We start from the raw sequence: 13078 nt of genomic DNA, 5'->3' as shown, positions 1-13078 counted from the left end.
AAAGTGACACTGGTCAGATTTGCAAAAAATGGCCTGGTCCTTAAGGTGAAAATGAGCCCGGTCCTTAAGGGGTTAATCTCACTCCATAAGTGTGTCAAAACTGAGCTTTTTGTGCATGGAGGCATATTAAAGCCATGCCCTTTTCCAGTTAGGCTATACCCCCTTTCTGCTAAGTCACATCTTCCTGTTGAACAAGGAATAAAAAGGTTAGAAAGGTGTCTAACTACTTGATAAATGCAGTGCAAAACATGTACCCCGTTTTCGGGACCAAATTATATATATATAAAAAAAAAAAAAAAAAAAAAAAGCCACATTTTCAATAGTAAATCTGCCTCTATGGGGGAGATTTATGAAGACAGGAGCTTTCTGCTTCAGTCTTGATATCCCCTGCGCTGCCGGAGGATACACCACATTTATGTTGAGGCAGTCTGTGCGCCTAAACAGAAATCTATGGCAGCTCACAGCTGCCGTAGATTTCTGGCTTTATTTGCAACCAGTAAAGTGGTGTAAATGAAGATAAGTTTGTCTTGGCTGTTGGCCGTGCCCCTTTTTCACCCTTGTCCTGTCCACTTTTGGAAAGGTGGCGAGGGCGGCGCAAAAAGGTGGAATCTGATCGCTTGCAATGGGCAACTAAGCCTGTTGATAAATTTCCCCCATTTTGTAGACCTCTTCTCTAACATCCTATACTGCTGGAAGACGCAGATGATGTTACATTTATGTGCTTCCAACTGCTTAGAAATTCCAATAATGTGGAAGCTTTAGGCTAAATGCACACAATCAGGATTCTATGCAGATTTTCTGTGCAGATTTGCGTGCAGAAAATCCGCACCGTAGGTCATGTACATTGTATTCTTTGAGAAGTTGAAATTCTCATGCACACAATGCAGATTAATTTCCATGCAGTTTTTGACCTACGGTGTGGATTTTAAAATCCGCAGCATGTCCATTTATTTAATTTTTCCTGTCCGGATTTTCCTTATTCACTTCAATGGGAACAGTAAAATCTGCACCAATTAATGTGGATTGACCGCACGCATTTCCCTGCGAACAACTGCAGATTTCAGTGTGGATTGTCCGCACATAAATCCTGAATGTGTGCATTTACCCTTAGGCCTCGTTCACACTTCAGTGTTTGGTCAGTGATTTCCATCAGTGATTTGTGAGCCAAAACCAGGTGCAGCTCTAAACATAGAACAGGAGCAGATCTTTCCCTTCTACCTAATGTCTATGGAGGCTCCACTTCTGGTTTTGGCTCACAAATCACTGATGGAAATCACTGACCAAACACTGAAGTGTGAACTAGGCCTTATAGTCTCAAACATGCCAGATTATCAGAATTGTTATTTTAGATAATTGAGGCAATATTCCCCCTCCCCAGATGATAAAACTGGATCTTGTAAAAGCTTGACATTTTTATTAAAAGCTATTTAGCTAGGAAGCCGCACTCTCTAACAGCCAGCACTAATATTAGTTAATATCTTGCCTCAAGATCAGTCATTAAAATAAAACCTTAGGCTCTGGTAAGAAAATAAACCAAGATGGCTGATCCCGTCACGTTACAAATCTCAGCATAATGATGTCCTCACGTTATTAGCCCTATCACTTCTTAATGCATGTTCTTAAAGCAAAACTAGAGGCTACAAATCACAGATCACTGCCGCTCAGATTACAGATAAAATACTGACTGTTTTTCCTACCCATTTGTTTTTTATGGCATCTGATGCATTATTGATGCGCTTGCTGCATAAATACCACCAAGTTAAAAAAACATGTTCAGAGACAAAGAGATATTTCCAACTGGTGATTGTGCTGTGGTTTGCACTACTGCAATTATTTTGGTTCTCTGGCTTTTGTGCTAGTTGATACAGTTGTTTCAAATAAGTGAATATGTTTTCGCATATTTCAAGCACCAGATATGTGTGTTATGTATATTTCTCCTTGGTTAACACAGACTTTTCTTTAGGATGAGGCGCTAGGGTTGTAGCTTAAACTGATAAGTGCTGGTTTTCCACTGAGTGATGTCACAATTTAGCATTGTGCGCTCCGTGAAGGTCACTTGTCCTTCTCCATCAATAAGAACGATGGTGTTGGTCCTAGAGACAAAGGGAAGAAGACACAAGTAAAATTCTGACATTAGAAAAGGATTTATTTTCTTTATTTATTTATTTACACATTTTAATGTTGCCTTCATGAAACACATAGGATAATGAATGATGAGTCAATATACTGTACATTATAAAAGACAGTGGGACAGATTTACTAGTCCTATAGTTGGGGTAGGCTTACACCGGCAGTGCAGACCTGCTCCAGATTTATCACAGAGGCTCAGGCTGGAGGATAAATTTGGTGCAAGGGTTGACATTTTTCACTGACTTTATACCGATTATTGGTTGGCTTACTTTACGACAGAATTTCACATTAGAATTGTAGAACAATTTTGGTGCAAAATGGGTCATTTTAGGCCATGTCCTTTGTCCACTGCCAAGCTAGAAGCAAGTAGATTTTTCTAAATCTAGATGCACCAATACAGCAAGGTCTAGGTGCACTCACATTAAAGGGGTTGTCTCACTTCAGCAAGTGGCATTGATCTTGTAGGGCAGCGGTCCCCAACCACCGGGCCGCGGCCGAGGACGGGGTCCTGGAAGATCGTTTGCCGGGCCGCGGCGATCAGGGCAGTCTTTAACACGGTACTAATGAAGCGCTTCATTAGTACAGGAGGACCAGGAAGCAGTGAAGGATCTATACTCACCGCTTACTGGTCCTCGGCTCGGCTAGGCTTTCGGCTGTGCAGGGCTGCGCACAGCGTGAGGTCGCTCTGTGACCTCACACTGTGCGCCGCGATACACAGCTGACAGCAGGATGAAGAGGATCGCAATGGTGACCAGGAGCAGGAGAGGTAAGTGTGTTTTTAATCTTTTTATTTGCCCTGGGGGCTGACATAAGGGCTGAAGGCTCACAGGGGGCTGAGGGCTGACACGGGGGGCTGAGGGCTGACACGGGGGGCTGAGGGCTGACACGGGGGGCTGAGGGCTGACACGGGGGGCTGAGGGCTGACACGGGGGGCTGAGGGCTGACACGGGGGGCTGAGGGCTGACACAGGGGGCTGATAGATGGCTAAAGGTTGGTGGGTTGATCTGAGGCATTGGGGGTCTGATCTGTGGTCTGATTGACATTGGGGTCTGTTTAGGGCTGTCAGCAGAGGTCTGATTAACATTGGGGGTCCGATTGCTGGTCTGACCTGAGGTGTAATGAATTTTTTTTTCTTATTGTTCTACTCTAAAACCTAGGTGCTTCTTATAGGGTGTAAAATACGGTCCAGTGCAGCAGAGACCAGGTTCCGCAGAGACCCTAGCCAGTTTATATAGTCGTTATATAGTGTTATATATTTTAATATGCACCTTGTGTTTTGTTATGCGCGTGAATCAGTCAGCGCCGACTAGCACCCCCTAAGCTCCGACTACCCCTAAGACCCCCCAGAACCCTGCCCCCTCACCCGGTCACTTGGAATATGGTCTTGCATGAAACTGGTCCTAGGTGTAAAAAAGGTTGGGGACCACTGTTGTAGAGAAAGTTAATACAAGGCACTTGTATTGCTATTGTCCATATTGCTTCCTTTGCGTGCTTGATTCATTTTTCCATCACATAATACGCAACCACCCTGCAGTCCATCAGTGGTGGTCCTGCACACTATAGGAAAAAGCGCTGGCCCGTCTGTCGGCCGGGACCATGAGAATGCCATGGGCTAGTGGTTTTTCCTATAGTATGCAAGCATGACCACCACTGATGGATTGCAGGGTGGTCTGTAACCATTGAAACGAGCAGTGTATAATATGATGGAAAAATGAATCTAGCCAGCAAAGGAAGCTATATGGATTATAACAACAGTGCCTTGTATTAACCTTGGCTACATGATAAATGCCATTTGCTGAAGTGCGACAACCCCTTTAATAAATGTGGGTCACTGCTGTTCATTTAGAAGGATGACTGGCATTAGAAAGATGTCAACATAAAGATAACCACAAAGGCAGCTCAAAAGTTACCTTGGGGTGAAGAAAATAAAGATCTGGCATGGTGTCACTTCAGAGCAGACAATCTACAGGGTGCATCTACAACATGTGATGATGCCACCGCTGTGTGACAAGCCTGCTAGTCTTTTTCTCATGATGGCATCAATCGCAGGGATGAATGAGGCAAGGCTGTCACAAGCACACTGTACCCAGAAGGTGATTAACTACTGTGATGTCATGCTGCTATGTAACAGCATCGCTTCCATTGTTTTGTAGCTTTAATCTGAGTCACAGCTCCAGAAGAGCAAGTGTCATTGTGCTGTGTGCCTACTGATCAAATGCTACTGGAAGAGGCAACCACGTCATGTCACATGGATACAGCATCAAAGAGGCCAAGAGGGAGGCAGGGGACAGAAGCATACTGCAGAGTTGATCAAGTCTGGTTTTTTTTCCCTTTAATTTTAATAACCGGTTGCAGTACATTTTAAAATATTGAATAACAGCTTTAAAAACGGGGTTTCAAACATTGCCTCTATTCAGGCTTTCCTCCATACTGCTAATTACATGATGTGAATAGCACGCACACTGCACTAGCTAATCTGATAATGCTTCGTCGCTCCTGTTCATGCTTGCTACTCCCATATTTTTTTCTTGAATTGAAAGGGAACCTGTCACCATGAAAATGAAGTATAATTTGAAGGCAGCATGTTACAGAGAGGAAGGAGCTGAGCAGACTGATATATCGTTTTATGGAAAAAGATACAGTAAAACTTGTATACGGTATAATTCATTTATATTCCTGCTCTTTCTGGGCTTTGACGTCAAGGAGAAGTTCCTATTAGTGATTGACCACCTTCCCTGTATGATAGTATATACAGAGATAGCTGTCAATCACTGATAGGACCGCCTCCTTGACTTCAAAGCCCAGAAAGAGCAGGAATATAAATGAATGAAATACTAGTTTTACTGAACCTTTTTCCCATAAAACTCCTCCTCCTGATCTATAACATGCTGCCTGTACCTCAAACACCAATGTAGCAGGGTCCCTTTAAAGGGGTGGTCAGATTTCCAATATTGATTACCCAATTACCTATCCTCAGGATGAGTCATCAATATCAGATCGAACCCCTGCCTGTTTGAACAGAATACAGCACTCCTGCGAGCGCTGTGCTCTCTTTACTGGAGCAGTTTTGGCTACGCTCTATCCCATTGTCCCAAGTGAATTTGACTGAGAAGCTGTAATTACACTGCTCACTGCTGAATACCAATGGCGGGCAGATAAACAGTGAAGAGAAGGCAGTGCTTGATGCAGCTGATCGGCAGGGGGTGCCAGATGTATCCACGCCCATCTGATATGGATGACCGTTTCTGAGGATAGGTCACCATGATGGGAAACCAGACAACCCCTTTAAAGGGAACTTGTCCTCCACTTTATGCTGTTCTTAAAGAGCGTAGCATAAACTAGTGAGTAAGTTGTAAAGTGATTTCCGAGAACTCTCTGTATAATGCTGTCAGAGTGTTCTGAACAAGATTCAGACTCATTCATCAGCTCCCACTCCCCCTAACTCTGACTGGTAGTTATCTTGTATGGAAAAGCTGTATAATCGGGAGCTCATGAATAAGATAGACTCTTCTTAGTGTGCACAGGCAGCAACAACATTAAGGTGTGTTGGAACTGATAAAATTGACATCTATGATACAGCTTTAATGCAAAGATGTTCCTTGATATCTTGAACTGAATCAGCCTGGGTCTGCTTGATATGCAAATGAGAATCATCAAAGGGTTCTTGGGGCAGGACACTGAAAGGAAGATCTGCCAGGACTGTCACATTCTGGGGAAAGCCCGACCCCCTGCTGGTATTTACTGCCCACACCTGTGTCAGCAAGGACATAGATGCTGGGATGGGGGCAGGGGTATATGATACAACTTTCTTCCTGTGTAATTACCTGCACTAACCTAACTCATAAGTAAGAGCAATGGTGACCTTGGTGACCTCTGGGACAAGACAAGTCTTCCTGGACTCTACAATCAAGAATGTGATTCGCTGAGACCTGCTGGAGAGGAGTGTTCTGAGTACAGAAGAAAAACCCATGGCATGTGTGACAGAGAGAGAATGGTGTAGCTAGCTCAAGGATCCTGACCCCCTCCAATCCCCTCTCCCATTCCCTTAATTGCATTTAGAATGTAGATATATCCCGATTTGTAAATAAATCCAACACTGAGTTAAGATATAGTTGTTCTTCAGTAATTTAAGGCACCCACAAAGCAGAGCACATTCTACAAGGGGGTCATTTACGATCAGAAACACGCCTATATTAGGTGTATTTCTGGCGCAGATTGCGCCAGATAACTCAACCTGCGGTCTAAAAAAGTAGTCGTGGTGTGGGCATTCATCATTTTCTACATCTGTTTTAGGCATAGAAAATGGTCTAAATGCAAGACAATGAGGAAGCTGGCTTACATTTAGACTGGTGCTGGATACGCCCACATAACTTTGGCGGATCCACTGCCAGCGCAGGGGCTTATTAAGACCGGCGTCTTAAAAATCCGGTCTTAATAAATGACCACCTATGTTCTTGGAAATCACTTTACAACAGCAGATAACCGACAGGTCACTGAAATCAGCGTGTCTCACACTTTTTTATAATGTTCTCAGTGAGGGCACCCTAAAGTGGATGACAGGTTCCCGTTGAACATTCTGGTGCTATTACAGCTAGTAATACGGACTGATAGAATCAACATTCTTAAAAAATTATATCTGTAATACATCAATACCTGCCTGTACACTTAAGGCTAGTTTCACACTAGCGTTCGGCTGTCCGCTCGTGAGCTCCGTTTGAAGGGGCTCACGAGCGGACCCGAACGCTTCTGTCCAGCCCTGATGCAGTCTGAATGGATGCGGATCCGCTCAGACTGCATCAGTCTGGCGGCGTTCAGCCTCCGCTCCGCTCAGCAGGCGGACACCTGAACGCTGCTTGCAGCGTTCGGGTGTCCGCCTGGCCGTGCGGAGGCGTGCGGATCCGTCCAGACTTACAATGTAAGTCAATGGGGACGGATCCGTTTGAAGATGCCACAATATGGCTCAATCTTCAAGCGGATCCGTCCCCCATTGACTTTCAATGTAAAAGTCTGGACGGATCCGCTCAGGCTAATTTCACACTTAGCTTTTTTTTGCCAATATAATGCAGACGGATCCGTTCTGAACGGAGCCTCCGTCTGCATTATTATGATCGGATCCGTTCAGAACGGATCCGATCGAACGCTAGTGTGAAAGTAGCCTAATACCGCACAATATGGGAGCATTGTAACGTTGTGTTGCAAAACTAACTTTTTTTCTTTTAAAAATGGTGACAAACTCCAAGTTGTGTCATGTTCTGCTTGTTCCAAGAAAGTTATGGGGATGAAGAATTAGAGGCAATACACTTAACATACCTTGTTCCATAGCCTGGGCAACGAACACAAACTGCTGAATAGCTGCGTAGGATTGGCCGGACAAAGTCTTTTCCCTGTTCTTCTATAGCTGGGTCTGGTAACTGTCTGAGAGACAAATTCAGATTCTTGAGAAAATAATGTAAATGAAAAATACCCTCTTAATATGGTATCCAAGTGACTTGCCACCTATGGGCTGCCCTAGCCAAAATCACACAAAAATATGATAACATACCACTGGCTACTGGGAACACAGAGAATAAAGCAGACTTACAGTCTATGCACGAGGACTCAAACTATGGCCTACATTTACTAATGTTGGTGCACCATGATAGTTTCATAAATAGCAACAAATTTGGTACAGTTCACTGCACCTAGCTCAAAGAGAGGGTGTGGATTACCCGGAAAGAGGTATGACCTAAAATGCAACATTTTAGGGCAATATTGTGCCACAAGTCTGGCATAAAGTTCTGTTGCAAGCTAAGCCAACCAATAGTCGGTATAGAGTCTGTTCCTGCACCAGATTTATATTCCAGCCTGAGCCCCTGTGATAAATCTGGTGCAGGTCTAGACAGCCGGTCTAACCTTACCCCATCTATAGGATTAGAAAATCTGCCCTATGTGTCCAGTATATTCTTTCAGTGTTCTTATTAGCCAAAAAGAACATCATTGTCTGTGCCATTTTGGCTACTAGTTGTACAGATGTGTAGCTTCCACGGGGCAGCATATTAACCTGATGGATCAGCCTTAATATTCTCTGCATTATACCCACATGAATGGAACTAAATATTCTTACTGAACAGCACTAGAGGGAGCTCAGAGTACACAAGGACGATAAGTAAATTCACTGCCTGCACCAAGCTAGCACAAGAAAATACAAGACACATGGTAAAATGTTTCATATAGGACAAACAGACCTAACGCAAAATGTTTAGCATGGGTGTGACTGCCATCTTCAATATATAATGGTCAAAGAGCAGGAGATATTGTCTCCTAGTCTTTCTTATTTTAGGTTTCTGGTTAGAATTTGATTTGACATACATATATATTTTACATTGGTCCAGAGAAACTAATCTCTGTAACCCACACAGGGTTAGGCTAGGTTCACACCACATATTTCTAGCCTGGCAAAACATAATGTTTTTATTTTGTTTGTTTTTTTAATTTAATTTTCTAAAGCAGGAGGTAACAGGACACAAAAATGAGACAGGCTTTTTCTGCTCTCAGCAGGATTCAGAAGTATTGTGTATATACACTATATGGAATAAAGTATTAGGACATCTACATGAGCCTTTATGACATCCCATTCGAAATTCATAGGCATTAATATGGATTTGGTTCACCCTGTGCGGCTAAAACTGCTTCCACTCTTGGAGATTTTGGAGTGTGTCTGAGGGAATTTTTGCCCATTTATCATCCAGAAGAGCATTTGTGAGGTCAGACACTGATGGTGGATGAGAGGGCCTGCCATGGACTCTGGAGAAGTGGGATGAGTTCTGTGGCGTTCCGAATCATTTTAGTGTATATACTAATGTATTGATAAGCTTTTATTACATTTATTTGTTTGCGCAAATGCACCATTACAGCAATTCTGCCATTGTTTTTTGGGGCTTTTTTGCAGTTTACTATGATAGCAGATATGGACGCCTTTGTTCAGCCCCCAACTTCCACAGTAACACATCACCACTGTGTAATTGTGTCCTGGGGGATTAGAGTGACAGAAGAAGCCTCCTTCCTCTGTCAAATACTAGTTAAATAATTAGATACCGCAGTCGCTATTAAATGCGGCATCTGAGGGGCAAAATTGTCAGAATCAGCATTATCTGCAATCTTGGTAGTGGTGGCAGGAACAGGGCTGTGTAATACAGCTCTGCTTCCGCTGAAACCTCTTGGGTACCCTGGGCAGTACCTATAACATCATGATGGACATATCAGTCAAGATGTGGGAACTAGCACCCACTCATGACAGATATATCGGTCATTTGTCATTAACCCCTTAATGACCAGCCTGTTTTTGGCCTTATTGACCAAGCATTTTTCTTCCTTTTTTCATAGTTGCCTTCTAAGAGCTATAACTTTTTATTTTTCCGTCTATGTAGCTGTGTGAGGGCTTGTTATGTACGGGACAAATTGTAGTTTTTAATGGTGTCATTAAAAACTACAACTGTGGTACAGGACGACTTGTAGTTTTCATTGGTATCATTATGGGGTAAATTACGCTTTTTGATCACTTGTTAAAAAAACTATTCTATGGAGACTAAGAATAAATGAGCAATCCTGCGATTTTTTTTCACAGTATTCCCACAAGGAGACTATAACAGGCAATATTTAGATTGCTTTTAAAATACAATGCACTATCCCTATATATATCAGTGCTATACTGACATTGACCAGTGGGCTGCGCCAGAGAGGCACAGTCTGGTGGCAAACACTCAAAGCAAGCCTTTACACACATCAGCAGCCCGCGATTGTATTTGCGGGGTGCCGTTTACATGCAGCGGGCACCATTGCTTGCAGCATGTAAGGAGTTAAACAGCTTGCATTGGCACTCCTGCCATTCTGGGCTGTTAGAGCAGGAGCGCGGCTCTCATGTGAGGGACTGGTTCAGCGCTTAGACTGGGCCGCCGTGAAAAGGGGGCAGCCCAGCCTAAGGCCCATTAGTGACGGCTGTAAAAAGGTGTATTGGTGGTCACTAAGGGGTCAATTACAGCACTCAGAATTTTGTTAAATGCCGTTTTTGAAGCCAAAGTGGTTTTGAAAAGAGGAGATTCAGCATTTCCTTTATATGCATCCTCTGTTTATGATCTATTCCTGGCTCTGGTTTATGAAACTGCAACTGAAGTCCTGTAAACACGTAAACCCAGCTGTATGGCATCTGTTTGCCTAGTTTGTATCCTGAGTATAAAAAAAACGCAGGGAAATGTTGCTTGGCTGCTGCTTGAATGCAACATCAAGGAAATCACTGCCATGCTCTGCACCCCTGCTTACAGTCAACATCTCAAAGAGGTATTCCGGTTTATGATTACATTTATTTTAGAGAATAGGTCATTATACAATCTTCTAATATACATGTGTGTACATTTTTTTGCTTGCAGACATTATATCCGCACAATAGCCTCTCTCTAAAGAAAATAAATCCTACGGCTAATTTCAGTCCTGTAACATGCATCCATAGAAGATCTGAATAGGGTGAAAGATGGTGTCAGTCATGTGACCCTCAAGCCTGTCATGTGACCTCTGGCACTAAGCTTTCCGGATATCTAGCAGGCGAATAGTAGTTTAGAGCGATGCAGTACATATATATTTATACAGTATATACAGCATTACTGCCTGCAGCATGTCATGTCTGTATAAGTGGAGTTTATATCTTATTTTACAGTTAACTTTATTAAAAACATGAAAACATTACCTGGAGACAGGCAGCCATTTTACAAATCACACAGACACAGGCAGCCATGTAAACACACATACAGTGAAGTTGTTGTAGTAGCCACAGCGGTTTCCACCATTACTCCTGTGTAATATCCCATGGAAGTGTCCTGTGTGCTGACCCTGCACATGTATGTCATGTAACACTGCTGCTTACTAAATGTCAGTGGGGTGTCACATGACTCATTCCATGTTTCAGTTAGGCCATGGATGCATTACACAGGACTGACTGATTTAGGGCTATACCATTCTGCTGTGCAGATAGGGGTCAGCAACCTGATGTAAGAAGAGTATGTAAGTAAAATTTTAAGTACATGTATATTTGAAAATTGTATAATTTATATAAATATACAGTACAGACCAAAAGTTTGGACACACCTTCTCATTCAAAGAGTTTTCTTTTTATTCTTTATATATGAAAATTGTAGATTCACACCGAAGGCATCAAAACTATGAATTAACACATGTGAAACAACTGAAAATATGTTATTCTAGGTTCTTCAAAGTAGCCACCTTTTGCTTTAATTACATCTTTGCACACTCTTGGCATTCTCTTGATGAGCTTCAAGAGGTAGTCACCTGAAATAGTCTTCCAACAGTCTTGAAGGAGTTCCCAGAGATGCTTAGCACTTGTTGGCCCTTTTGCCTTCACTCTGTGGTCCAGCTCACCCCAAACCATCTCGATTGGGTTCAGGTCCGGTGACTGTGGAGGCCAGGTCATCTGGCGCAGAACCCCATCACTCTCCTTCATGGTCAAATAGCCCTTACACAGCCTGGAGGTGTGTTTGGGGTCATTGTCCTGTTGAAAAATAAATGATGGTCCAACTAAACGCAAACCGGATGGAATAGCATGCCGCTGCAAGATGCTGTGGTAGCCATGCTGGTTCAGTATGCCTTCAATTTTGAATAAATCCCCAACAGTGTCACCAGCAAGGCACCCCCACATCATCACACCTCCTCCTCCATGCTTCACGGTGGGAACCAGGCATGTACAGTCCATCAGTTCACTGCTTTTAGAGTCCATCCGTTAGCTGTTTTTTTCTTGCCATAATACAAATTCTAACAGTCTATTCAGTAGGACTATCAGCTGTGTATCCACCTGACTTCTCCACAACGCAATGATGGTCCCAACCCCATTTATAAGGCAAGAAATCCCACTTATTAAACCTGACAGCGCACACCTGTGAAGTGAAAACCATTTCAGGTGACTACCTCTTGAAGCTCATAAAAAGAATGCCAAGAGTGTGCAAAGCAGTAATCAAAGCAAAAGGTGGCTACTTTGAAGAACCTAGAATGACATATTTTCAGTTGTTTCACACTTTTTTGTTATGTATATAATTCCACATGTGTTAATTCATAGTTTTGATGCCTTCAGTGTGAATCTACAATTTTCATAGTCATGAAAATAAAGAAAACTCTTTTAATGAGAAGGTGTGTCCAAACTTTTGGTCTGTACTGTATATATATTTTGCTTGAAAAAGGCTCAAGTTTAGAGCCGAAACGTTGCACCACCTGGATGAATAAAAGGTTTACTTTTATCTATTGGAGTGCCGCTCGTTTTTCCGATATATATATATATATATATATATATATATATATTGAGAAAGGCTCTAATGTTGAGCCAAAACGTCACGTATTCACATGGATGAATAAACTTCTTGCATTTTTATATTATTTGAGTGCTGCCTTTTTGCCATTTTATACACACACACACACACACACACAGGTGATTCTCGGAAAATTTGAATATCGTGCAAAGTTCATTTATTTCAGTAATGCAACTTAAAAGGTGAAACTAATATATGAGAGACTCATTACATGTAAAGCAAGATATTTCAAGCCTTTATTTGTTATAATTTGTAGGATTATGGCTTACAGTTTAGGAGAACCCCAAAGTTACAATCTCAGGTACCCTTTGCTCAGGGGGTATGGATTAACTAGCTGACTAGAGTGACACTTTGAGGCTAAAATATTGAACCTTTTCACAATATAAATTTTTTCAGTTGCATTACTGAAATAAATGAACTTTTGCACAATATTCAGATTTTTCGGGTTTCACCTGTGTGTGTATGTGTGTGTATATATATATATATATATATATATATATATATACACACATACATATACACATACACACACATACACACACACACACACACTGGAATACCCCTTTAACTGTGACTACATTTACATTTAAACTTGAAAATAGAAG

At 42.3% G+C, this 13078-nt stretch overlaps 1 protein-coding gene across 1 annotated transcript in view; it reads right to left on the bottom strand.

The window, feature by feature from the left end:
• Positions 1 to 1207: 1207 nt before the first annotated feature.
• The window catches only part of LOC122928700 (transport and Golgi organization protein 2 homolog), a 43808-nt gene continuing 31937 nt past the window's right edge, over positions 1208 to 13078 (bottom strand). Inside the window, exons 4-5 of the mRNA XM_044281836.1 lie at positions 7441 to 7545; positions 1208 to 2093 (exon numbers count right to left, since the gene is read on the bottom strand). Coding sequence (XP_044137771.1) covers positions 1973 to 2093; positions 7441 to 7545 — 226 coding nt within the window. The 3' untranslated portion in view covers positions 1208 to 1972. The remainder of the gene's footprint in view (positions 2094 to 7440; positions 7546 to 13078) is intronic.

The sequence above is a fragment of the Bufo gargarizans genome, chromosome 1 (genome assembly GCF_014858855.1).
Source record: "Bufo gargarizans isolate SCDJY-AF-19 chromosome 1, ASM1485885v1, whole genome shotgun sequence".
NCBI classification, from domain to species: Eukaryota; Metazoa; Chordata; class Amphibia; order Anura; family Bufonidae; genus Bufo; species Bufo gargarizans.
The sequence above is the reverse complement of the archived record's forward strand: the minus strand, read 5'-3'. Positions and strand labels throughout refer to the sequence as shown.